The 27,088-nt window shown below is 36.1% G+C and overlaps 1 protein-coding gene across 3 annotated transcripts in view; it reads left to right on the top strand.

Moving 5' to 3' along the window:
- LOC125271747 (NACHT, LRR and PYD domains-containing protein 12-like) overlaps positions 1-27,088 on the top strand; it is a 1,137,836-nt gene that overhangs the window by 36,494 nt on the left and 1,074,254 nt on the right. For 2 of the 3 annotated variants that reach the window (XM_048195972.1, XM_048195971.1), the window contains exons 10-11: positions 163-333; positions 553-723. In XM_048195972.1, coding sequence (XP_048051929.1) covers positions 163-333; positions 553-723 — 342 coding nt within the window. The remainder of the gene's footprint in view (positions 1-162; positions 334-552; positions 724-27,088) is intronic. The other variant, XM_048195974.1, reaches the window with a different exon arrangement.

Here is a 27,088-nt window from a genome sequence, read left to right as displayed (position 1 = left end):
ACAAGAATCATATTATTTTAAGGGATTATTGTTCTTATGTTGTTCAAATCATGATTTACATTAACACACAATAAACTAAAAAATAATAAAAACATTAAAAACACAGATTTAATATTTAATATAGTTTCTGCTGAACTAAGAGACTGTGTCATTGTTCTGTAGGTTGTATGATTGTGATATCACAGCTGAAAGTTGTGCTGCTCTGGCTTCAGCTCTGAGATCAAACTCACACCTCAGAGAAATTAATCTGTCTGAGAATAAAATAAGAGATGAAGGTGTGATGCTGCTCTCTGATGGACTGAAGGATCCTCACTGTAAACTGGAGAATCTGATGTGAGATCATAAATTAATCTTAACTGAGACAAAAATGTTATTTTAAGGGATTATTCTCCTTGTGTTGTTCAAATCAGTGATTTACATTTAACACACAATAAAGCAAAAAGTAAAAAAGTCATAAAAACATTAAACTCGCACAGATTTAGTATTTATTATCTCAGTCTCTCTGTGATTGTGTTGTTTCTGCTGAACTGAGATTGCGTCGTTGTTCTGCAGGTTATGGGGGTGTAATATCACAGCTGAAGTTTGTGATGCTCTGACTTCAGCTCTGAGATCAAACTCACACCTCAGAGAACTGGATCTGTCTGAGAATAAAATAGGAGATGAAGGTCTGACGCTGCTCTCTGATGGACTGAAGGATCCTCACTGTAAACTGGAAAATCTGTGGTAAGATCATACTTTAATCTTAAGTAAAACAAGAGTCATATTATTTTAAGGGATTATTTTCCTTATGTTGTTCAAATCATGATTTATATTAACACACAATAAAGCAAAAAATAATACAAACATTAAACACAGATTTAATATAGTTTCTGCTAACTGACAGATTGTGTTGTTGTTCTGCAGGTTGAGTCAATGTAATATCACAGCTGAAGGTTGTGCTGCTCTGACTTCAGCTCTGAGATCAAACTCACACCTCAGAGAACTGAATCTGTCTGAGAATAAAATTGGAGATGAAGGTCTGATGCTGCTCTCTGATGGACTGAAGGATCCTCACTGTAAACTGGAGAATCTGATGTAAGATCATACATTAATCTTAACTGATACAAAAAAATGTTATTTTAAGGAATTATTCTTCTTGTGTTGTTCAAATCAGTGATTTACATGTAACACACAATAAAGCAAAAAGTAAACAAAAAGTCATAAAAACAAACTCACAGATTTAGTATTTAATATCTCAGTCTCTCTGTGATTGTGTAGTTCCTGCTGAACTGAGAGATTGTGTTGTTGTTCTGCAGATTAAGTAAGTGTAATATCACAGCTGAAGGTTGTGCTGCTCTGACTTCAGCTCTGAGATCAAACTCACACCTCAGCGAACTGAATCTGATTGGAAATGAAATAGGAGATGCAAGTGTAAAGAGTCTCTCTGCTTTAAAAGATGATCCACATTATAAACTGGAGACACTGCTGTAAGTATTGATTCATATGATATAATAATGTCTTTTGAACTAGTCAATCCTCTGAACAGATGTGTCAGCAGTAATGCATATGTTACTGTCTGTGTTTTATTTTACTGACAGCTGTTAGATGATGGTGAATAAGGAGCCACTATAGAGACATCATCAACACTGAAGTCACATGACCTTACCTATACTGGACTTTACTGAATGTAAATGTACATGATTTTTTGTGTAAGATCTAATAAACTTTCTCTCATTCATGCATTAGTGCAGTGGTCTCAAACTGCCGGCCCGCGGGCCATTTACGGCCCCCCCTCCCCCCGGCCCGCAACTGAGCTCAAAAATAAAACATAATCTGGCACACTAAATTATTATTATTATTATTCTCTAGTTGTCTTATACCATATTCCATATGCAAAGAAAAAGTCGCCGTTCTTAGGCGCCATTCACATATCGCATCACATAAGCAGCTGCACTGCTTTCTTCTTTCCAAAGCGCTTTCGCTCCCGCCATGTCTGTCGTTGCTATGCAACCATGAACTGCGTTCTCCACGATAACGAAGTTTCCGCAAAAGAAAAATTTATTTCTAGTCCTGGCATTAGCTCTACTACTAGATATATTTATGGAGATGAGAAATAAAAACCGCATAGGCGCACCTGGAAAAATGAGCTTACCTCACCGCATACGTGTCACGATCGTGTTGCTTCTATTATGAGCGCGCTTGCCTAAATTACAGTAAAAGCACTCGCACAAGTCGCGAGCGTCGATTTAAACCACCGAAAGGCGTCCAATGCTACCAATAAATGTTACCAGTGCTAAAAAGGCATCTTGGACAAATGTGGCTCAGCTGTGTGAGCAGAAGCGCTGCCAGGTGTCTGGAAAGAAATAGAATAGTGTACAAATGTATTCAGGGATTGCAATACAAGATTTTGTTGTTATTTAAGCTAAAATAAAGTAGGGAAAATATTTGCACTAACTGTTAAAAACTAATATTGTATGCGGTCTAACAATGATAGACACTGCTGTTTACATTTTTTGTTAAGTATGGCAAAAATATTTTAGTAATGAAATTTGAAATAAATGAGAAATAATGCAAAGGAAAGTACATTTTCGGAAATTATGCACTTTCTTGTGCTTGAATGTTTAAATGGCAGGTAACACTTTATAATTGCACACTATGAAGCATTAGTTAAGCATTAATAAATAGTCAATTCATCACTTATAAAGCATTTATTAACACACTAAGTAACTGTTACTATATGTCTAGATAATAAGATGCATAAATGTACATTTAAATATTTTATTAATCATTTACTTACACTTCCTAAATGATCTTATGAACCACTGACACCTCCTAAATAACTGGTTTGTGAATAATGTAATACATAATTTAGAAATAATAAATTGATCATTAATAAAGTATGAAAATACAATTATTAAACTCATTATAGATAAGCTCATAAATCAAGAACAAAGCATTTATAGCTGTATTTATAAACGGCTTACTAATGTCTATTAATGTTTTATAAATGATGAATTGACTATTTACTAATGCTTAACTAATGCTTCATAGCATGAGTTATTATAAAGTGTTACCGGATTTAATGATGGTGGTTTTTAATGTTTTTGTTAAATGTCTTTCTGAGATTTGATTAAAACTTATATCTGAAGAGGACATTTGCCGTTGTCTCATTATTTTTCTGTCTTTGTGGTGTGTGTGAAAGGCAAAATGGTTATGATTAAGGTGCAAATTTGTGTCATCACATGATCACATCACCACAAGTTGTGGTGGTGTACTGTAAATGGGGTGTAAAACATTTTGAGCTTGTCCACATTCGACCACTTCCACATGTAGTTGAAAACACATTTGTCCGGTTTATTTTCATAGTGGAAAAGCTCATGTGGTCGAATGTGTTCAAACGGCCACAAAAGACCGCAAACTCTTCACCTACTGACTTGATGCTTAAACATTATGGGAAGCGCACTAACTAGACGGGATTTAAACTTTGTCAGCTGAAGACCCAAGTTTGGTTTAAAAAGATGAAAAAAATACAAAGCACATGTTCTTCACCATTCCTGATTTCTAACACACACAGCGTTTAGCGTGGTCTCACGACTGTCAGAGCAGAAACGAAAGCTGCTGCTCTCTGTTTTTCTCTGTCTCCTTTTGCGTTCATTTGCGTGAGCTTATTTCATCCATTAGATCTAAAGATTTGAAAAAAAAAAACATACATTTACCCACCATAGACCCTTCATTCGAAGAAATCAGGACAGAAGTGGGCAAAAGTGGACAAGAGAGATGGATTAAAACAAGGTGCAAATGGGTATGTTTTTCCCTTGTCCACTTGTAATTCGATCGACCAAAACGCATCTTAAAGGGATAGTTCACCCAAAAATGAAAATTCTGTCAGTAATTACTCACCCTCATGTTGATACAACCATGTAAGTCTTTCTTTCATCTTCGGATCATAAATTAATATTTTTGTGATTAAATATGAGCGGTGGAATACTCCTCCATTGGCTTTAAGGGGGCCCAAACTTGTCCGTCCAGAAAGTCAGTGAAGAAAATGTTTAAATAGTCCATGCCACTACAGTGGCTCAACCGTACGTTTCTCAAGCGATGATAATACTTTTCGTGCGAAAAAAACGAACAAAAGAACGACTTTATTCAACTATTCATTTTCTCTCTTGTAGGCCTCTGACGTTAGTTCACGAGATCTCCATGACGCATGCGCGAGAACTAAAGTCAAGTCAAGTCAAGTCAAATTTATTTATATAGCGCTTTTTACAATTTGTAATTGTTTCAAAGCAGCTTTACATATTAGGAGCACAGAAAAAAGAGAAATGGTTAAAAATAAGCTGTACAAGCAAGCGTGGTAATATGTAACATATACAAGATGGTGCTACATTAAGCCAATGTCGGCTGACTCCCAGGGGTGGAAAAAACCCCCTAGGAGAAAAACCCAGCGTGCTAGCACTGGGAAAAAAGTCCTAGGAGGGAAAAAACCCCTTGGAAGATATATATAATATATGTAAATGGATATGGAGATCAAAATCTGAATTATACATTTTTATTATAGAGATTAAAAATAGATTATATATAAATATATGTAAGCGGATACGGAGATTTAAAAATCTGAATTATAGATGCAGCCAGAACTGGATCTGTAGGCCCATTGTCTCCTGGGCTACGTTGTAGTCAGGTCCAGACACAGGTTCTCCATCTGATCTGGATACGGCCTGGATCCAGCACCCGGCAAACCTCAGGATAAGCAGAGAGACTGATATTAGCGTAGATGCCATTCTTATTCTGATGTACAGGTATATCTAGTGTTATAGGAAATGTTCTCGGTTCCGGCCGACCTAATTATTGCAGCGTAACAATCCTTTAACGGATTTGAAAAATGTTAATGTATTGATAATGTGTTATGTGTATGCAAGAGCAAAGAGATGTGTTTTTAGTCTAGATTTAAACTGACAGAGTGTGTCTGCTTCCCGAACAATGCTAGGAAGATTGTTCCAGAGTTTAGGTGCTAAATAGGAAAAGGATCTGCCACCTTCAGTTGATTTTGATATTCTGGGTATTATCAACTGGCCTGAATTCTGAGATCGCAATAGACGTGAAGGACTATAATGCACCAAGAGCTCGCTTAGATATTGGGGAGCTAAACCATTTAGAGCTTTATAAGTAAGTAGCAAGATTTTAAAGTCTATACAATGTTTAATAGGGAGCCAATGTAATGTTGACAGAACTGGGCTAATATGGTCATACTTTCTGGTTCTAGTAAGAACTCTAGCTGCCGCATTTTGGACCAACTGTAGTCTGTTTAAAAGCCGAGCAGAACAACCACCCAGTAGAGCGTTACAGTAATGTAGTCTTGAGGTCATGAATGCATGAACCAACTGTTCCGCATTTGTCATTGAGAGCATATGTCGTAATTTAGATATATTTTTTAGATGGAAGAAGGCGGTTTTACAGATACTAGAAACATGACTTTCAAATGAAAGATTGGTATCAAAGAGCACACCCAGGTTCCTAACTGAGGACGAAGATTTAATGGAGCACCCGTCAAGTGTTAGAGAGTATTCAAGGTTTTTTCGTGAGGAAGTTTTTGGTCCAAAGATTAGGATATCAGTTTTTTCTGAATTTAATAATAAGAAATTTCTTGTCATCCAGTTTTTAATGTCAGCTATGCATTCTGTTAGTTTTGTGAATTTGTAGGTTTCGCCAGGGCGCGAGGAAATATAGAGCTGAGTATCGTCAGCGTAGCAGTGAAAACTAACACCATGCTTCCTAATTATCTCTCCTAAGGGCAGCATGTACAGAGTGAAAAGCAACGGTCCTAGTACTGAGCCTTGTGGTACTCCATATTGAACTTGTGATCGATACGACATCTCTTCATTAACTACTACAGACTGATAACGGTCAGATAAGTAAGATTTGAACCATGCCAAAGCAATTCCACTAATGCCAATATAGTTTTCAAGTCTTTTTAAAAGAAAGTTGTGATCGATAGTGTCAAAAGCAGCACTGAGATCTAATAACACTAATAGAGAAATACAGCCACGATCGGATGATAAGAGTAGATCGTTTGTAACTCTAACGAGAGCAGTCTCAGTACTATGGTATGGTCTAAATCCTGACTGGAAATCCTCACAGATTCCATTTCTTTCTAAAAAGGAGCACAGTTGTGTTGAAACTGCCTTTTCTAGTATCTTTGACAGAAAAGGTAGATTCGAGATTGGCCTGTAATTTACTAAATCTCTCGGATCTAGTTGAGGTTTTTTAATAAGAGGTTTAATAATAGCCTGCTTAAAAGTTTTTGGCACGTATCCTAGTGTTAACGATGAATTAATTATATCAAGAAGTGGACCTACGACCTCTGGAAGCATTTCTTTCAGTAGTTTAGTCGGCATTGGGTCTAACATACATGTTGTTGATTTTGATGATTTGATAAGTTTAGATAATTCTTCCTCTCCTATAGCGGCGAATGATTCTAGTTTTACCTCAGGGACACTACAGTGCACTGTCTGAAGCGAAACTGTAGACGGTTGCATGTTTATAATTTTCTCTCTAATATTGTCAATCTTGCAAGTAAAGAAGTTCATAAAGTCATTACTGCTGTGCTCTTTGGAAATGTCAGCAGTTGAATCTCTGTTTCTAGTTAATTTAGCCACTGTGTCAAATAAGTACCTAGGATTATGTTTGTTTTCTATTAAGAGATTTGAAAAATAAGTAGATCTAGCATTTCTTATAGCCGTTCTGTACTTAATCATTTTTTCTTTCCACGAAAGGCGAAAAACTTCTAGTTTTGTTTTCTTCCAACTACGTTCAGCTTTTCTCACAGCTCGTTTTAGAGCCCGAGTGTGCTCATCATACCACGGCGTTGGATTAGTTTCCCTAATCTTCTTTAGACGTAAAGGAGCGACTGCATCTAATGTGCTGGAAAAGAGAGAGCCAATAGTTTCTATTTAGTAACTAAACTGACGACGGTCTTCTTCTACTACTACTTGTTACTGGCTGCTCACTCCTTAGGAGTATTACCGCCACCTAGTGTTCAAGATGAAGTGCTGGCATAGCCGGAAGCGCTAAACTTTGTTTACAAGCAGGTGAACGCGCAGGTGAACGCGTATGTAAAAAACATTATTTGTAAATATATCGGCAGATTTTGACGTAGATGAAGACTTGAATTTTTTTAACCAACCTTATTTATTCGAACCTGTATCATGTATTATGTTTGTTTTTATTTAATATATAGCCATATACAAATAAAGACAAAACTAAATGAGTGTATCATGACTTTAACAGTTACCACATACTGCTTCCACTTACTTTGTTGGTCTGTATAAACAAGTTGGGCACAGCTGTTGATTTCAGTAATCTTTTTTGTTGAACTGATTTGAAGTCGTCTGGAGAGAAATGTTCACTGCACAACTTCATGTGCTTGACGAAATTAATCGGTAAATTAACATCCCGTTGAACAGCCCGCAGCCATAGATTCAGTCGCTCACGATCATTTGATGGGAAACGGTGAAAGGTAAGCCGTTCATTTTGTGGCAATGTTAAGGCACCTTTACATTTACTCGTTAGTTTTTCACGATTCGGACATCCAGGAAATGCACACTTTCTAACCATTGTAAACAATTACTTAGAGTGAGACCAAAAGCACGATCAATGTCGAATTCAATAGCTTACATACAGCGCGCGCGTTCACCTGCTTGTAAACAAAGTTTAGCGCTTCCGGCTATGCCAGCACTTCATCTTGAACACTAGGTGGCGGTAATACTCCTAAGGAGTGAGCAGCCAGTAACAAGTAGTAGTAGAAGAAGACCGTCGTCAGTTTAGTTCTCGCGCATGCGTCATGGAGCTCTCGTGAACTAACGTCAGAGGCCTACAAGAGAGAAAATGAATAGTTGAATAAAGTCGTTCTTTTGTTTGTTTTTTTTCGCACAAAAAGTATTATCGTCGCTTGAGAAACGTACGGTTGAGCCACTGTAGTGGCATGGACTATTTAAACATTTTCTTCACTGACTTTCTGGACGGACAAGTTTGGGCCCCCTTAAAGCCAATGGAGGAGTATTCCAACGCTCATATTTAATCACAAAAATATTAATTTGTGATCCGAAGATGAAAGAAAGACTTACATGGTTGTATCAACATAAGGGTGAGTAATTACTGACAGAATTTTCATTTTTGGGTGAACTATCCCTTTAATACCAGGTGTAAATAGGGCCTGGGTTGCTGCTGGAAGAGGTGTTAGTGAGGCCAGCAGGGGGCGCTCACCCTGTGGTCTGTGTAGGTCCTAATGCCTCAGTATAGTGGCGGGGACACTACACTGTCAAAAAGTACCATCCTTTGGATGAGACGTTAAACTGAGGTCCTGAATCTCTGTGCCCATTCATTCATTTAAAAATGTAAATTAGGCTAATTAGATTGTGTCTTACATACAAAAATCAGCAATATTTGCTCACCGTAACAGAATGGCTTCACAGAATTGTAGATGTTTGTTATAATGGTAATTTTGCATATTCTCAAATAGGGCCTATAGGCTACACAATCTTAACAAAAAGTTTAACTAATATAATAATGCACTGCAGCATGAAGCTTTTTGTTGATTGTCACCATTGCTGAGATTCATATGCTGATTCTTGATGTCAGTGTTTGTCTGATTGATACTGTAGTTCAAAACTTACTGTCCAGCATGTTTTTATTTCTTCAAATGGTCAGATTGTCGTGACACTGCTGAAGCAAAAGCTGCAATATCACAAGATCAGCAGAAAGAATAATTACAATTATACATAAATTACAATTACTGGTGCTGGAGCATCTATATCGTAAAAAAGACACTGTATATTGACAGTAAAATTTCAAATTATATAACTTATCTTTATTAATATTTTAGATAGTATCTAAGATAGATAAATAGCTCTTTTGCCAGCAATCAGGCACCTCAGTTCCAACCACATCTCACCTCTTTGCCCATTTTCAGTTATCCGGGAGTGACGTGCGGTGACACGCTGCTACACAGCAAAATCTCCAGAGTTAAATCAACTCTGCTTAGAGAACATATGGCCCCTCTCTACATAGAGTTAAAATAACACTGAAGCAGAGCTAAAGTTAATGAGATAACATGCTGTTTGTCCAATTGTTTAATCAGATCTTGAGAGATTTTATGTCTTTTATCTTCAGTTGATTTCATCTAAGGCTGTGGCTGAAGTCAGTTGTAGTTCTTGTGTTTTTCTTCAGTGATTCTGCTTGTTAACAGCAGTTGTTCATCACTAATGCTCAATCATAACTCTGCTTCAGTGTTACTTTAACACTAAGCAGAGAGGGACCATATGTAATCTTAGCAGAGTTTATTTAACTCTGGGGATTTTGCTGTGTATGATGGCAGTGGCCTCATTTTCGCTTCAAAAATGCTCTTCAGAAATCTACGGGTGAGGTCACAGACATTACGCCCATATTTCTTTTATAGTCTATGGTTTCAGATGTGATCATTGAAACAACTTTATGATGCTTATATCATTAATAAGTAACAAGCATCTGTTTTCTGGCTTTTTTAACACAACAAGCGAGTTTTCTAAACAGTGTTAAAACAGCCAAAAAAAAAATTTAATTGGAAAATACAAGGATCAAGAGCACAACTAAAGGAAACACTATTCACCTAAATGGTGACTAAAAAAATATTATTTTCAATTATAAATAAATAAATGAAAAAAAAAATAGTTGTTTTATCATCCTCTGCTGAGATCTTGAGAGATTTCATTTAGTTGATGTTTCAGTGGCTATCATCAGATTAATTATTATTTGCAGTAGGAATGAATTTGAATTAAAAAGTTCTCAATGAAACATGGCTGAAAAATTTGAAATAAAATAATTATTTAAATTATTTTATTTCAAATTTTTCAGCCATGTTTCGTTGAGAACTTTTTAATTCAAATTCATTTAATTCAAATTTGTGGTATTGAAAACTTAAAAAAAAAAAAAAAGTTCACTTTACTTTCTTAAAGTTATTCCAAATAAACTTTATAAGTTCAAATAACTAAATTTGTCAAGTAAATGCAACTTAACTGAGTCAATGTAAAAGAATAACTCAAGTTAAGATGTTGTTTTTTTTTGTTTTTTTTTACAGTGCACAATGTTTATATAACATATATAAAATGTTTTCAACAAATGTTGAGTGAAATATAATATTAGGAACATCAGTATTTGTATTTTTTTTCCAGTGCAGGCCTAGGCTAAGAGAAGATGTGAAGACATATTACATGAAACTGGGCAAAAAAGTACAGTGACACTTAGTGGTCTTTATTGTTGTCTTTATTAGAAATACTGAAGACTTGTTTTTATTAGAATACTTGAAGACATGACTGACGATGATAATGAAATCCTGTCAGGACTGTGCCTTATGTTTGAATACGAACAAGGACTGATGCAGTCATGCAGATATAAAAAGTGGCATGTTAAATGACAGATCTCTAGTATTCTCTACTAATTGTATTACAACATAAAGTGTGTCTAATTAGGCAGTATTTAAAAGTAAAACACATGGTGATTACTTCCTGTTAACACATAGCCTACTACTGTATAAGCACAAAGATTAACTCTCATGACAATGTATAATACATTGTTGTTTTATTATCTTACACTTACAGTATGAAAGATCCTGCCAAACTTGGTTCAGATGATGTCGCTGTAGGGAGGACCGAGGCTAATTGTCACACTTTTTACTCAAGTGAATATTTCTCACTTGAGGTATATTTTTAGAAAGTTAGGCACATACCTTTACGTTTTTCGCCGTTGTTTTAGTTCGTAGGTTAGAATTCGACAAACCAGTTCTGGAGAAAATAAGCATGTGTGTAACTGAGATTTAAAGCCCTTGTGATATTTTCCATGTGTGACAACTAGCCCTGGTGTCTCAATACTGGTCTTTTCTCAGACAAACTCCCCGCTCGCCTTGAGCTCCGGACACAGTTTGGCTTCGAGGTCTTCGATCTTGATGGACTCGACGTCTTTTCCGCTGCTGAGGCTGGCAGCGCGCGTGATCTTCGTCAACGTGTCCTCGTAGGGTGGCGGGAGGTAGACCATGAGGAAGACCCCGTCAGACATGTCCGAGCTCGTGCTGTTTAGTCGCTCCGCGTTCCCGGTGAGTGACGACAGAATCTCGGCGTTGCGCTCCGGGTCCTGCAGGTCCAGTGCGATGATGTTGTTCAGTCCGAGCTTGTTCTGTCTGAATCTTCGGTAAAGAAGGACAAATGCGATAGCAAACACGATAAGCGTGACAAACGGGAGAACGACATACAGGACAAGCTCCGATTTCCCGCTGTTTTCCGTCGAAAGCTCATTCCAGTGGTAACCCTAAAGGGACATTAAGGACAGGATGTTGAATTTGAACATTTTTGAAGGCCTGCATAGTCCTAAAAAAAAAAACCCTTAAAGGAACACTCCACTTTTTGGTAACACTTTAGAATACTGATCCTTCATTAATGAATAACTACACAGGAACAAATGAGTAATGCATTATTAACACTATAGTAACTACTATTAACAAACAAGGAACTCTGATGAATGAATTAGTAAGTAATAGTGCTCAGTTGAAGGTGGTAGTTCACTATTAGCTAAGTAACTACTGTTTTCTTCATTCCTCCCAGAGAACTACTAAGAACTACTATATACAGGTTTATAATTAACATGAATGATGCATAATGTATAATTAATTCTAAAGTGAAGATCATGGTAACCCACTAGTAATGACTGAAGTATTACCAAATACTTCAGAAGGAATTACTAATTATTTGGATCAGTATTCTAAAGTGAAAAGCATGATAACTCTCTAATAACTACTGAAGTCTTTGTAAACTTTTGAGGTTTTTGTGAAGTATTGGATAGTAATAACTCAAGAGTTACTACATCCTTCTAAAGGAACTACTACTTATTTGGATCAGTATTCTAAAGTGAAGATCATACTAGCCCACTAGTAATTACTTAAGTGTTACCAAATACATCATAAGGAATTACTGTACAAAAACATACAAAAACCTCAACAGTTTACAAAGACTTAAGTTAATAGTTAATAGTAGTTACTAGAGTGTTAATAATGCATTACTCATTTGTTCCTGTGTAGTTATTCATTAATGAAGGATCAGTATTCTAAAGTGTTACCCACTTTTTTTGAAAATAGGCTTCTTTTCCAACTCCCCTAGAGTTAAACAGTTGAGTTTTGCCATTTTCAAATCCATTCAGCCGATCTCTACTTTTAGCATAGCTTAGCATAATTAATTGAATCTGATTAGACCGTTAGCATCTCGCTCAAAAATAACCAAAGAGTTTCAATATTTTTGAAAATATTGAACCCATGGTACGGCAGCAGTTCCTTGATTATTATGCCGGAATGAGAGTATAGTTCCTAGACATGTCAGCCTACTTTTCCGGCAGTGTTAGTATACGATGTAACTACAGAAGAGTCAAGTATTAAATACGAAAAATATCGAATTATTATATTAATATTATTTTTGAGCGAGGCGCTAATGGTCTAATCAGATTGTTTCTTTGCTGAAACTATAAATGCAGAAGAAGGATCTATGAATGGATCCAGTAACTTTTCTAACTTTTCTGTCCTCATTCAGGTTTCTTTAGCTTTCTTTTGGAATGTTTTGACTCATCTCTTGACCAAATCAGTATGCAGCACCCTTGCTTTTCTAATCCAGAACCAGTGTGTCCGCCACAACTGGACTGCATCCCAAAATCTGTTGCTTCTTCCACCGTTTTACCAACGCTAATCACATAATGCTGCTTTTCAGCTAGATTAGATATTTTAGTGCTTAAAACCCCTTTGTTTATGCCAAACCACTGTGTCACCTCAAATAAACCCTGATGTAAATCACAACTGAAACTTCAAAAAAAATTCAGCACAAAACAAATGTGTTGAGTTTGACTTCGACTATAATATACACTCTTAAAAATAAAGGTTCTTTATTGGCATCAATGGTCCCATTAAGAACCATTGACATCCATAGAACCTTTCCAATGCGTAAAAGGTTCTATAGAGGAAAAAAATGTTCTTTAGAATAAAGGGGAAAAAAGGTTCTTAGAAGAACTATTCACTGAAAGGTTCTTTGTGGAACCCAAAATGGTTCTTTATGACACTGCTGTGCGAAAACCCACTTTTGGATGACTGAATGACTGAATGACTAAAGGCATAAAGTACTGCAGATCAGGGTTATTATAATTTTGAAAATTATTATTTTCAATTTGTCCTTTCAATTTAGCTTTCATTATGTTTCACTCTTAGAAATAACTGATTCAAATGATTTTTTTTTTGTTGTTGTTGTTTTTGCAGCGATGCCACAGAAGGACCATTTTTGGTTCCCATGCAAGGAACCTTTCAGTGAACAGTTCTTAAAAGAAACATTTTGACTTAGTGTAGGGAAAATTGTAATAATCTAAATAACCTTTTTTTCCACTATCAAGAAACTTTAGTCTAATGGAAAGTTTCCATGGATGTTAAAAGTTCTCCATGGAACCGTTGATGCCAATAAAGAACCTTTACTATTAAGATGGTAGTTTAGTTTTAGTTTTTCTGTGCCTCAAAGAACATTTGTGGTCTAATCTGTCATTTTCTCTCCTAATGACTTGTCTAAAGGGATCGCTCACTAACCTGTAGCCGTTGCTCCACAGTAGGTGGTGAAGGAGACCCCGAAACCCAGTCATCTCTTCCCGCTGGTCCAAACTTTATCCAGCTGCTGTCCAACAATCGTCGCATTCTGTCTTTGACAGAAGAGCTTCTGATGATGATGGAGAGCGAGCGCTCAGTGGATGAGAGAGACAGACCAGCAGCTTTCTAAAGAGCACAGCGGGATAACAGCTGCATCTTGTGTCTGTCTGAACTCAGAGTGTGTGTGAGAGAGATGGAGTTTGTGTGTGTTAAGTACTGTCTCACATGCTCGCACATGCAGATCAGTGGAAATCAGGCCAGCGGTCAGCCAATGGCGCGGGGCGAAAAAACACCCGAAAGGCAATCATTTGGGGATTTGTGCTGTGCGCAGCTGGCCTATATTTAATAATAAGCAGAGAGCTGTCAATCAAACAAGTCTCAGTGCAGAAATGTCATTGTCTTTGCATTCAGAGCAGCTGTCCGCAATGTGTGTGAGATGCACGTTTACATGAACATCTAGGAATTGTTCAAAACAGGCAGCTGCTGCTTTAAGATATACTTTTTGCTTTGGAGGAACTTAACTCTGTAAGGCCTGATATAGAAAATAATATATTTTTTAAATGTTACAGTTTATTGAGCCAGGAAAAACATACAGGAAAAAAGTTTACATACGTGTTATGTTTTGTATCATATTTGATACATCAGGCTTTTATGTCCTATATAGTATGATATAATGAGAATATACAGCTTACAGTTTAGCACTGAGCAAAAATATGCAATTTGGTGCATTTGCTGATTTGTATATGTCCAAGATGAAATTCTGAGAGCTTGAAATGAAAATCAATGAGATCTTTATAACAGTATAGTTGATTACTTGAATAAGGTGCATATAAATATCAGTTGTCACTCTAAATCTCCCTATATTGTTACACGTGTGTGCAGGCAGACAGATGAAGAGAAAGATGAATGAAGTTCCAACCACTGACAGCATCATAGTGACGGCCCAGATCCAGCCCATATCTGGTCCACATGTAATCCACATGTACCAGATGTGGGCCGGATCTGGGCCACACTATGTTGCTGTCTGGGACACAAAGTTTAATAATCCACAACAAAAAACAAGGTAGTAGAACACAATCTAATTGTAAACATGACCGGAATGAACTCAAAGGCAAATCACATGAACTTATATACAAAAGATAATAAGTTGCACACAGCTGAACAGAATTACTCAATAATCAAGGTAATCATGATTACTAAATACTGGTGTTAATTAGGAACAAAGGACAACAGAAATTAATTAATTCAAACTAACAGTCCGTGAAAACAGAAACTAAAACTAACTGAACATAACTGTGACAGTTCACCCCCCGCCGGGACGGCACGACCTTGCGCTGTAACAGATGATGAAAAGAGAGAGAGAGGGACGGTGGGTGTATTGGAGGTGAACGAGGTGGCGCCAAAGGGATGATGAAAGGAGATGGCAAAGAAGGAGTCGAGGAAAGGAGTAGCCAAGATGTTAGTGTGACTGACGACATCTGGGGGATGACCGACGGAGAAGAGGCCTATGGATTCAAGGGCGGAGATCTGATGTTATCGAGTGACATTGCTGCCACTGGAGACCTTGGCGAAGCTGCCACAATGAGCATCTGAGGTGGAGCCCACTGTAGCCGTAGGGGTGGAGAGACGGGAGCGCAGGGGACAGCTTGCAAGCCCGTGGCGGAAGAAGAGTGATGACTGACCAAGGTGGAGCCAGTGGGACGAGTGAACCTTGTGGAGCAAGGTCGAGGGTCTCTGGTGGAGCCCAAGGTGGGAGGAGCCAATGCGGAGCCGAGAGGTTGACGAGCTGAGATGGAGTGAAGGAATCAGAAGCCGGAGGCGGAGCTGCAGGATCCTCTCGCTCAGGCGCTGCTGGTGGTTGTACGATCTGAGGCTCGACGTCACAGCAAGGCGTACCCAGAGGAGGCAAAGGGCTGCAGGCATCCAGCAGAAGCAGGGCTGGAGGACTGGCTGAGCTCTGCAGTGATGGTGCTAGAGGTAAGCTTGACGTGATCAATAACAGTAACTCCAATTCCCAACAGGTCAATGAAACGGTCTCAGTGCTGTTTTTAAATAGCGATGACTCAGAACAAACTGATCATAGTCCATATAGTTCTTAGTGCTGTCTTAAAACAGCGATGTTGAACAAAGTGCAGGGTGGGAGGCAATACCTCAGTACTGAGATTGATCAGGCAGTCCTCAGTGTCCACTTTTGGCAGCATTCCCTCAGCTGCTAGTGTCGCAGGCTCACACCCCTGGTCAGATTCATTCTTGGCTCTGGATCCGGCTGTATTCCGGATCGGGAGTAGACGCTCTCCAGACACTTGATGACGGCCTCCTTCCAGTCAACTCCTGTAGTGTCTGGGAAGTCTACTGGGTGGTGGTATTAGCCCCGATACAGAACAAAGACTTCAGGGTTTCGTTGTCGAAGGGGCTGGTGATAGAGAGGCAACAGAAACACTCTGTATATTCCAAAAAGTTGTGGCTCATACGAGCCACCGCAGCAAACTTAGCTGTCAAATCCATTTGTGGTTTGGTCATCTGTTTCACGTGTGTGCGTAAACTAACTGAACATAAACTAAAGCTAATTGAACATGACAAAGATGTTATTTAATTATTGTTATTATTTAAATGCATAGTTTTATGATCAAAGCTCTGCATAGTTTTAATTGTGGGGGTAAAAAAAATATAATGTAATGCAATAAAATGATGATTAAAAGATGACCAAATACATGTTACTGAAAATACTGAGAGATCATATTTGATTGTCACATTTTAACATGATTTTTCTAAAAAAAAAAAAATAAAGTATGGATAATCAAGTAAACCTAAGTGTTCATATCGAAATGCTACAAATAAAATAAAAGTAATTTTTGTGTTTATAAAAATTGTTAAAGATTTTACAGCAAAAGGTGTAGGTGGACATTTTACAATGATACTAAAAAGCCTTTTACTAAAAAAGTATAAGCGATCAATCAGATGATAGAAAACGTCGTAGATTGTGTGCAACAGGTTTTTCAGCAGTTTTGATCATATTAATGTCTTTAGATATTTGCATATTAAATATGATACAGTATATCGTTAAGAAAAAAGCAGGATAAAAAGCATCTGAGCTGAGCAGTCAATCAGTGATAAAACTCTGTAGAAGCCAAAGCGGCATCACTGCCATAGTCTCATTAGGACTAAAGCTCATTACTGATATGCCGTGGATCACTGTCAGTACATTTGGTTTATTAATGTCTGAGGTCCTGCTCCAAAACAACAAAATAAACACTGATTCTGATTTCTCAACATTTTCACGTGAACACCATTTGGTTTTTACTATTGGCTTTAAAATAAAAAAATTTACCTCAATGTACTACCTGTTATATCCCCAATATTATAATGTTAGAATGTGAAAATGTGCAGTTGTTATTTTAAGCTATTTCCACCTTGTCTGACCATAAAAATGTATTAGTTGTTGTACATTTTCTGTGGGTTTGCAATGTCATGAGGCTGATAAAATGATTTTCATTTTGACAGCCTGATTTTTTATTTTAAACCACAAAATTGTGCAGTGATGCTTTAAATGTATGAGAAATGTTTTTACGGATGAATTTCAGAAGCAGAACAATCCTAATATCTGGGTCTGTAGGGGACGGCTGGGATGGAACATTTCAGGTTTAGCAGCAGCCCTGTTTTTAATTAGAGATATGGACATTTCTGTGTAATTCAGTTGAAATCTCTGACGCACACGTGAAGGTTTTCCAAAGAAATTCACTGACCATTAATGAGAGTTGGCCGGACGTCCCGTGAAGCCGTGGATAAAGCAATCATGCAAAAAGAGGTTTATCAAGGAGACATTTTAATCACATGACCAGACAAAACAAGGGATGATGACAGCAAAGCATGAACCCCACAATCATTGAACACACACATGAACACACGCTATTGCTCAAAAAAAAAAATTGCAAAAAAAAAAAAAAATTGAGCCTGAACTAAAATACATTTGACTCTGAAATGAAATAAAATAAAATACAAATGACCACAAATTAATTTGACTACAAATGAAAAATATAAAATATAAAAATATAAATACAAAATCAAATAATAAATAAATGTTCTAATAAATAATTAGCATTTATTATTTATATATATATATATATATATATATATATATATATATATATATATATATATATATATAAAATATATACTGAAGATATAAAATTAAACAAAGTAGAAAAACACCTACAAATTAATAATACTAAATATAAGAATATTAGTAAAAAATAAAATAATATAAATAATATATAAAATATGTAATCTATAAAAATAGAAATATAAATAATATATAGAATATGTAATATATAAAAAATAGAAATATGCTGAAAATCTAAAACTAAACCAACTACAAAAACACTTACACTACAAATTAATAATACTACAAATAAGTATATTAGTAAAAAATTATATATATATATATATATATATATATATATATATATATATAAAATAAATAAAAATACTGAAAATCTAAAACTAAACTCAAACTGGAAAAATACTTGGCTGCTAAAAATAAAATTAGTCAAAAAATAATATATAAAACATTGAATATAAAAAAATAAATAAAAATGTACAGAAAATATAAACCTAAACTGAAAGTAGAAAAACACCTGACTACAAATTAATAATACTAAAAATAATAATATTAGTAAATAAATATGATGATAAAATATGAATAATATATGAAATATCTAATAAAGAAATATAATATGATGAAAATCTCAAACTAAAACTACAAAAACACATTACAAATTAATAATACTAAAAATAAGAATATTTGTAAAAAAAAAAAAAAATGAATAATATAAATATATAATATAAAAAATAAATAAAAAATACTGAAAATATAAAACTAAACTCAAATTAGAAAAACACTTGACTACTAAAAATAAGACTTAATTAAAAATAATAAATAAAACAAAATCTAATAAACAATAAATAAAAATATACTGAAAATATAAAACTAAACTCAATCTACAAAATCTAAACCAACGTGATATCTAATTGAAATGAAAATTAAAAAAAAAAAACTACATTAAAATGTAAAAACTATAATAACATACATTTCATGTGTCTGCCAGCTTCATATTTAACGCTAATGCCAACCCGACACGTTAGCCCTTCACACAAACTTAATCACACACACATGGCCGTGTCAGACACAGAATGGGGTCAGCGACTGCTCTCCTCTCCACTCCAGCAGAGACCAGGTCTCAGACCAGCACTGACCCAGACCAGGGTCTGAATCTGAGGACACTGATCATCTCCTAAACTACATGCAGACAGGAAGTGACCCAATCTGCTGACAAAAGGTTTCGGAAAATCTCCTAAAGAGACACCACCTTCATTTTCTGCTGTCAGTGAAAAGCTTTAATATGAACAGTCAGCATTTCTCAATTAGTTTATTCTTTTCTTCAAATATCAAAATCGGGTCTGTCGGTTCAGTTAAAGGATGCTGTTACGCCTTTTGTTTCAGTATTTAAGCGTAATATAAAGTCTTCATTTGTGTTTTCACTCTCACGGCCTTATTGTGTTCTGTTACGCAGCCACTTTTACTGAAGATTTACAGACACTGTCCTTAATTCTACAATAATATCTTTGTCCCTTCATGTTTCAAGCTGTTTTCAATTATGACAGACTTAAAAAAAAAAAACATTCTATGCAGTATTCACACGATTCATGATCAAAACAAGGACCAAAATGTACAAGTACACTTAATACACCGATCAGGCATAACATTATGACCACTGACAGGTGAAGTGAATAACATTATCTCTTTATCACGGCACCTGTACAATATAGAGAACTGTGATTAGTATTTTGCAAAAAGTTTGTTTTACAATTGCAAACTGAGTGTAAAGCAGATAATGTGCTTGCAGTTGAGAAGATTCGGTACACAAGTGAATGGTTTCACTGAGTGGGCATCAAGTACCACTCTTAGTGTGTAAGCCATTTAAATAACAAAAATAATGTACAAAAATAAAATAACTGGATGGAGTAGTGACTATTGTGGTCATTTTAATAGTTAATCAAAATAATGAATGCATTAAATTAACATTAAATTACTGATTACATTTGTTATATACAGCTATCAGATTCTTTTCAACAGCTAGTTAAAAGTATTTGGTCTGTATTTGTGCTGATCTAAAATCATCAGATCTTGTTCTCATTTGCTTTATTTCATGTCATTTCTCTCTGGTAATTAAAATTCAGTAGAGCTTAATTTTCTCTCTTTCAATCAGGATAAACATTGACAAAGCAGACTGGACATCTGTCTCAGGAACATTTGTGTGTGTGTGTGTGTGTGTGTGTGTGTGTGTGTTTGTGTGTTTAGTGCGTACCCAGTTATACTTATGGGAAGTGATGTTAAACTCTGGGGATGTCAATTGAGCCTTCACTGGGAGTTTGATTGACAAGCGATCTAACCAATCATAACGCAGAATCCGCCATTTTGTCGGACAAAGGAGTCCTTGGTGGACTTGAACTTGAAAAATGGTGCGCACTGACATCTTTCCGCGTTTGAAACAACATTCCTTCTCATGTTCATTCATGTTTATTTGATGCTATAAATGAACTAGTAGGAAGAGATGATCGGTTCACGAGCCAGCAATCTGTCACGACACTTCAAAGAGCCACAAAACGTTTTTTCTTTTTTGAATTTCTTTTAAAAACGACACAGTTTGAAAGCTGGGGCTTTGTTTAATATCATAAGTAACCGGGTCTGTCTTGTCTGTGGACGTGTTGTCAGCGTCCTCTTTTTTTTGGGGGGGGGGGGGGGGGGGGGGGGATTTACATCTAAGGCGCATGGAGCCGAACAGCTGTAATTATACTCTCACGTGTCAGTCAGAGAGAACTGACCGTTTGAACCATGCAGGACAGTCCACCAACATGCCTCAACATTTCAGTGTGTGTGTGTGTGTGTGTGCAGAACTGTTTTTGCCATTTTCCCAGAATGATTGTGAGCAGTGCAGGGGAAGGCATATGAGAAAGGAAGGGATAAAAACATGAAAACATTCACATTTTCTGATGTTTTTCCATATTCTGTGCAAAACTCACCACAAACAATTCTATATTTGTATACATTTAGCATTTTGATCTGTGTTCTGGCATAAGTCAAAAGAGCTCAAGTCTGGTCCCTATAAATAGGCCAAATTTGTTAATATAGCATTTTTCACGATGCACATTGTTTCAAAGCAGCTTCACAGAAAATCATGATGTTGGTTTTAATACCTTAATATCTTCAAGCCTTATAGTTGCATGTAGCAGAGTAGAGCTATAATATAGCGATAATATAGTTTACATTTAGCAATGATACAAATGATGAAGCAGCTGAGATTTTCTATATAGACTAGTAGGCCTACATACTTATATAACCAACTTTAAAATAAGCTGGGTGATAATAGTTATAAAATATTCAGGCAGTTGAGATTTGCTATAAAGTATATAATCGTATATGCAGATAAAGATGGACATATTTATATGTTGCATTTTATGATGAAATAAAAAAATAAGGCAGTTGAAATCTGCTTTATAGTATATATATATATCTTTACGTGAGTATACTGTATATGTACACACACACACACATATATATAAACTGCCCTCCAAAAGTTTGGAAACGCCCTAGAAAAGTGGAGTTTTGGACAATATTGGCATGAATCCTTTTTAATTTGTGATAATTTTGCACTGATAAGGGACAACACTAACTACAAAAACATATTTTGTTACATAAACAGTTTATACATAGAATTTTTTTTTTTTTTTTCGATTCTTCAAAATATCCACCATTAGCATCTATCTGACCTAAACTGGGTTCTGATTGGTTCATTGTATTCTAAACTTAATTGGCAATCAGTTGTTGAAGCTATTAAGGTGTGCTGACCAAAAAATCTTTTACAAACCTGGGCCAAGTTTAAACCAGTAACCAGGCATCACAGCTGGCAAAGGGACATGTCTGACTTTGGCATGTATATATTGCCATTATTATGTAATCAAAATGAAAATTATTATTGCTGGTCTTCAATGATAATGTCAAGTTACTTTAATGTATTTGCACCAAAAAATGATAAGGATTTAAGCTGATATTGTCCAAAACCACACTTTGCCAGGCGTGTTTCCAAACGTTTGGAGGGCAGTGTATATAATGTGATGAATTTTTGCATGAGCAAACACCACTCAAATTTTCTTCAGTAAAGGAATAAATCTTGTTTTCATTACCATTTTCATGTAGTTTCTTGGATGGCCAGTTTAGTCCAGCTGGTGTTGTGGAGTTGATTTGAGGACACATTTGGGATGCTGGTTGCCTAGTTGTGAGGGAGCTGGGATGATAACGTAGAGCTTCCCTTGAGAAAGACACTGCAAGTCTCTGTGAATGAAACAGAATCATGTTGATTCTTTCCACTTGATTGCATTCATTACACTCGACACAACAGCAGCAGCATAAATGAAAAAACAGAAATGAAGAACATTTAAAACTCATCATATTTCACTGATCCAGCTACACTCTTAAAGGATTAGTTCACTTTAAGATAAAAATTAGCCCAAGCTTTACTCACCCTCAAGCCATCCTAGGTGTATATAACTCTTCTTTCTGAAGAACACAAGCGGAGAAATATTAATAAACATCCTGACGCATCCGAGCAAACCACCAGACCTCCTTCTGTATTCAACTTACGAGAAAAAAAAGAGGAACTGGTGTCGGGTTAGTTATGCTTTTTCCATAAGTTGAATTGGGACGTAGCGTAAGCTTCTTAAACTACAAGAGTTTTACACTTTCTTTGTATGTTGAATATGCAAGGCGGTCTGGCGGAAGCTAGATATTTTACTTCATAACTTGTTAAATATGTATATTTTTTTTACACAAGCGCTTCGCTTCACTTCAGAAGGCCTTTATTAACGCATGGAGTACGTTTATCATGGATTGATGTGGATGGATGCCTCATTTCTTCAGCTCATACACGTTGGTCCTGTTCACTGCCATTATAAAGCTCGGATGTGTCAGGATATTTATTAATAACTCCGATTGTGTTTATTAGAAAGAAGAAAGTCATTTACACCAAGGATGGTTTGAGGGTGAGTAAAGCTTGGGCTAATTTTCATTTGAAAGTGAACTAATCCTTTAAAAATAAAGGTTCTTTATTGGCATTGATGGTTCCATGACGAATATCTAACATCATTCTTTCCATTCCACAATAGTGGAAAAAGGTTCTTTAAAATGGTTCTTTTGTTCACTGAAAGGTTTTTTGGGGGAAGCAATAATGGTTCTTCTATGGCATCACTGCAAAAAAAACCTTTATTTTTCAGAGTGTAAAGCATGCGCATGTGTGATGCTTATATGAAGGGCTTTAAGGGAGGGTGGGGATATTTGCCAGGGATTTGATGATTTAGCGTGTGTGTGTGTGTTTGTGTGTGTGTGCCCTTGACCCGAGTATCTGCTGGAGGTCAGACCAACCGCTGAGCTCTTAACATATTGCAGCTATTTGAAGATCTGTAATGGCTTTTCTGTGTGTAAGGGTATTATAGAAGTAAATGGGGCGGAATGTGTGTTTTATCTATGAGAGGGAAAAAGTAATTATTTATTTTGTGTACTTCAATGTGAGTGAGTACAAATAAATAAAAACTCATGCATGGTGTATGTCTTCGTACCTCAAGAAGTCTTTATTTACCTGATACTTCACACTACTGATAAAGGTGCACTCAGTTAAGAAGTGTTTCTGTGCGTTCACATGAGATGAATGGTGTATTAAAAACTGTTGTATTTGCCTCAACCAATGGCGTTTAGCACAGAAACAACACTCTTTAATCATGACCACTCAGCCACACGAGTGTCTCCTCGCGCACCTGTCACCTTGTTTGTTCAGTGATCATATTCACTCCACATCTGCTTCCACAAAGCACAGCAGCTGTAATCCTTTAAGGGGCTTTTCTCACCGCTTTATGTTTCTTCTTATGAGTGTTTATGTGTGTATCCGTTTTATTGGCACTTTAGGGTTTCGTCTTAATACCTGAATACTCATTGTAGCTGCACTGTTGATGCTTTTTTTTCAGCAAGGACACATTAAATTGATCAAAAGTGACAGTAAAGACATTTATAATGTCACAATAGATTTCAGTTTGAAATAAATGCTGTTCTTTTGAACTTTCTATATTCAAAAAATCCTTTTTTTTTTCAGAAAATCAGCATATTAGAATGATTTCTTCAAAAATCTATTATGTCCCTTTTCACAAGATGTAACATAAGCCTCTGGTGTCCCCAGAATGAGTCTGTGCAGTTTCAGCTCAAAATAACCCACAGATCATTTATTATAGCTTGTCAAATTTGCCCCTGTTTTGGTGTGAGTAAAAACACACCATTTTTGTTACATCTGTCAGACCCTTAAGTACCAGCAGATAACAGCCTCGTCCCTTATTGTTTCCATAGACTCTGTTATTCCTGGACATTTCAGTTTTGGTTGTGATTTTTCTGTTGGCATTTCGAGCAGTTTTTGTGTTTTGTTATTCCTGAATCGTGGATTCCTGTCTGCCCTTCATCGAGTGTATGTATGGACTGATTAAATGTGCTTGACCCTCTGCCTGGTATAGACTGAGACTTTGGATTATAACCATTATTAAATTGCATTTGGATTTTCACTCCTTCTGCTGTATGCCTTCATTCCACCTCCACCAAAACATCACTGTTTTTGTGTGCGTCCCTTTAAATGCAAATGAGCTGCTGCTCCAGAAGTGGGAGGAGCTTTAACAGCTCATACTTCAGTTGCTCAACAACAACAAAGCGGGAGAATCTCACGCAGCCAAAATGAGGATTGTCAGTAACAGTGTTCAGCCTTACATTGTTCAAACCAGAGTTGGACGCTGATGGAGAGACTCAGGAAGAAGTTACAACTTTTAGAATGACACTGGATGTTTCTGAACGGCTAGTGGATAAATGTTTTTAATGTATTGTCTTTACAGAAAATGTACAGTTTTCAAGACAATCAACTTTCACACTGCTCTTTACAAACGTGTGGTTATAAACAAGGTTTAAAATAGATGATGGACATCTCTTCTCTAAGACAACGATAGCTTTAGCCACATTTGTTGTGGAACTGGCTATCAGGCACATCGACTGAAATGGCACTTTGCTCAAAAATAATACAAAATAAACGATGTGACACTTACTTTGGAGCAGCGGGCAGCCATTTTTGCTGTGACACCTGGGGAGCGATTGGGGGTTAAGGTGTCTTGCTCAAGGGCACCTCAGTTGTGGGTGAGAGGCCACATCTGCCCTAACTGTAGTATATGTGAAAATTATATATAATTTATTTGTTTTTAAATACAATGTACTGATATAATCATCATGTAATAATTTGTATTGTTCATACTGTATGCAACATAAAAATTTTAGTGAATCTTTTGGACATTTCATGTAACTGATCTATAGTTTAATCAAATAATTTATTGATTTATTTTATATGTGGTCAAACCCCCCCTGACAGCAGCATAGTGTCGGCCCAGATCCGGCCTGCATCCGGTCCGTGTGTAATCCACATGTACCAGATGTGGGCCGGATCTGGACCACACTATGTTGCTGTCTGGGCCTGCTGTGCATCATGTTTTTGACACAGTCATATAAGTGAGAGTGTTGTCTAGTATTAGTTGTAATTATAAATGCATTAATTCAATTTAATGCAAGATCCTCATTTTGCCAAATAAATCCTGCTAGCCATGTAAAAATATTCACCGCCCCCCCAACCCCCACATGCACACAAAATCACTTTCAAGTGATTTTCTACTCAGTTTAGCCTGTTCCAGACAAATCTAGCTCTGATATATTATATAAGTAATCCAGAAAACTTCAAATCCAGAGGGAAGGGTCACTCGCTCCAGAGTAATCTCTCTCTGTGCCTGATCTCATGGACGCCAGACGATATTACAGGTTAAAGTAGCCTTGCGTTTAGAGCACATTGAGCTGACACTGTCGAATCATGAGGACGACAACTGTTTAGAACCACGTCCTGATCCTGTTCTCAACAGTATTTCTTTTTTTATAATTTTTTAACATTTTATAATAGTGTTTGCAGTCAAATGCATGCCAACTGGTACGTTTTGCTGTGTTTTTAAGAGTGACTTTTAAGATTTGCGATAGCCTTTTCTTCCCTATTGTGACGTATATCCAAGTGAAACGGCTTCTCAAACAAGAACAAATGTAAACTATGGAAAGATATTGAAACATTTATTAAAGTTAATATCCAACAAGATATATCTGTAACTTTTAAAGATATTATTTTTGGCCACTTTGATTCGGATTCTAATAAAAACAAAGCTTGTTTTGTTATACATTTATTTTCTTGGCAAATTCTATATACATAAATGTAAATTCACTAATAACAAACCATTTTTTCTTGTTTTTTTGAAAGAATTTAAAATATACCTTAACACTATTTCATCCTCTGTAAATAAGAAAGCAATAAGACCAAACTCAATTTGTAATGACTTTAATTTGTATACTCTAATTGAAATGTAAATTAATATCTTACCCTCTTTTTTTCTTTTCTTCTGCTAATTTTTCTTTCTTCTTTATCTTTTTCTGTTTGCAATTATTGATATATTTTTTTGTTCTGTATGTCCAAATGACATTGTACATAATATTGATACATGTTACTATATACAAAATTGTATATCATTAATGGCATCTTTGTAATGTTCGCAACCATAATAAAAAATATACAGTGGCATGAAAAAGTATGTGAACCCCTTGAAGAATCTGTGAAAATGTGAATAATTTTAATGAAATAAGAGAGATAATACAAAATGCATGTTATTTTTTGTTTAGTACTGTCCTGAGTAAGATATTTTACATAAAAGATTTTTACATTTAGTTCACAAGACAAAACAATAGCTGAATTTATTAAAATAATCCCATTCATAAGTATGTGAACCATTGATTCTCAATACTGTGTGTGGTTACCTGATGATCCACGACTGTTTTTATGTTGTGTGATGGTTGTTCATGAGTCTCTTGTTTGTTCTGAGCAGTTAAACTGAGCTCTGTTCTTCAAAAAAATCTCCAGGTCCCAAAACTTCTTCAGTTTTCAAGCATCTTTTGCATATTTGAACCCTTTCCAGCAGTGACTGAATGATTTTGAGATCCGTCTTTTCACATGGAGGACAACTGAGGGACTCAAACACAACTATTAAAGACGGTTCAAACATTCACTGATGCTCCACAATGAAACACGATGCATTAAGAGCCGGGGGGTGAAAACATTTGAACAGGATGAAGATGTCACAATTTTTCTTATTTCGTTTAAATGTCATTGCTTTTCATTTAGTACTGCCCTTCGGAAGCAACAGAAGACACTTGCATGTTTCCCGGCAGAAAAATTAAGTACAATTTACCTTGATATTTGAATTCAA

Source organism: Megalobrama amblycephala, linkage group LG7 (genome assembly GCF_018812025.1).
Source record: "Megalobrama amblycephala isolate DHTTF-2021 linkage group LG7, ASM1881202v1, whole genome shotgun sequence".
NCBI classification, from domain to species: Eukaryota; Metazoa; Chordata; class Actinopteri; order Cypriniformes; family Xenocyprididae; genus Megalobrama; species Megalobrama amblycephala.
This window is presented reverse-complemented; position numbering and strand designations above follow the sequence as displayed.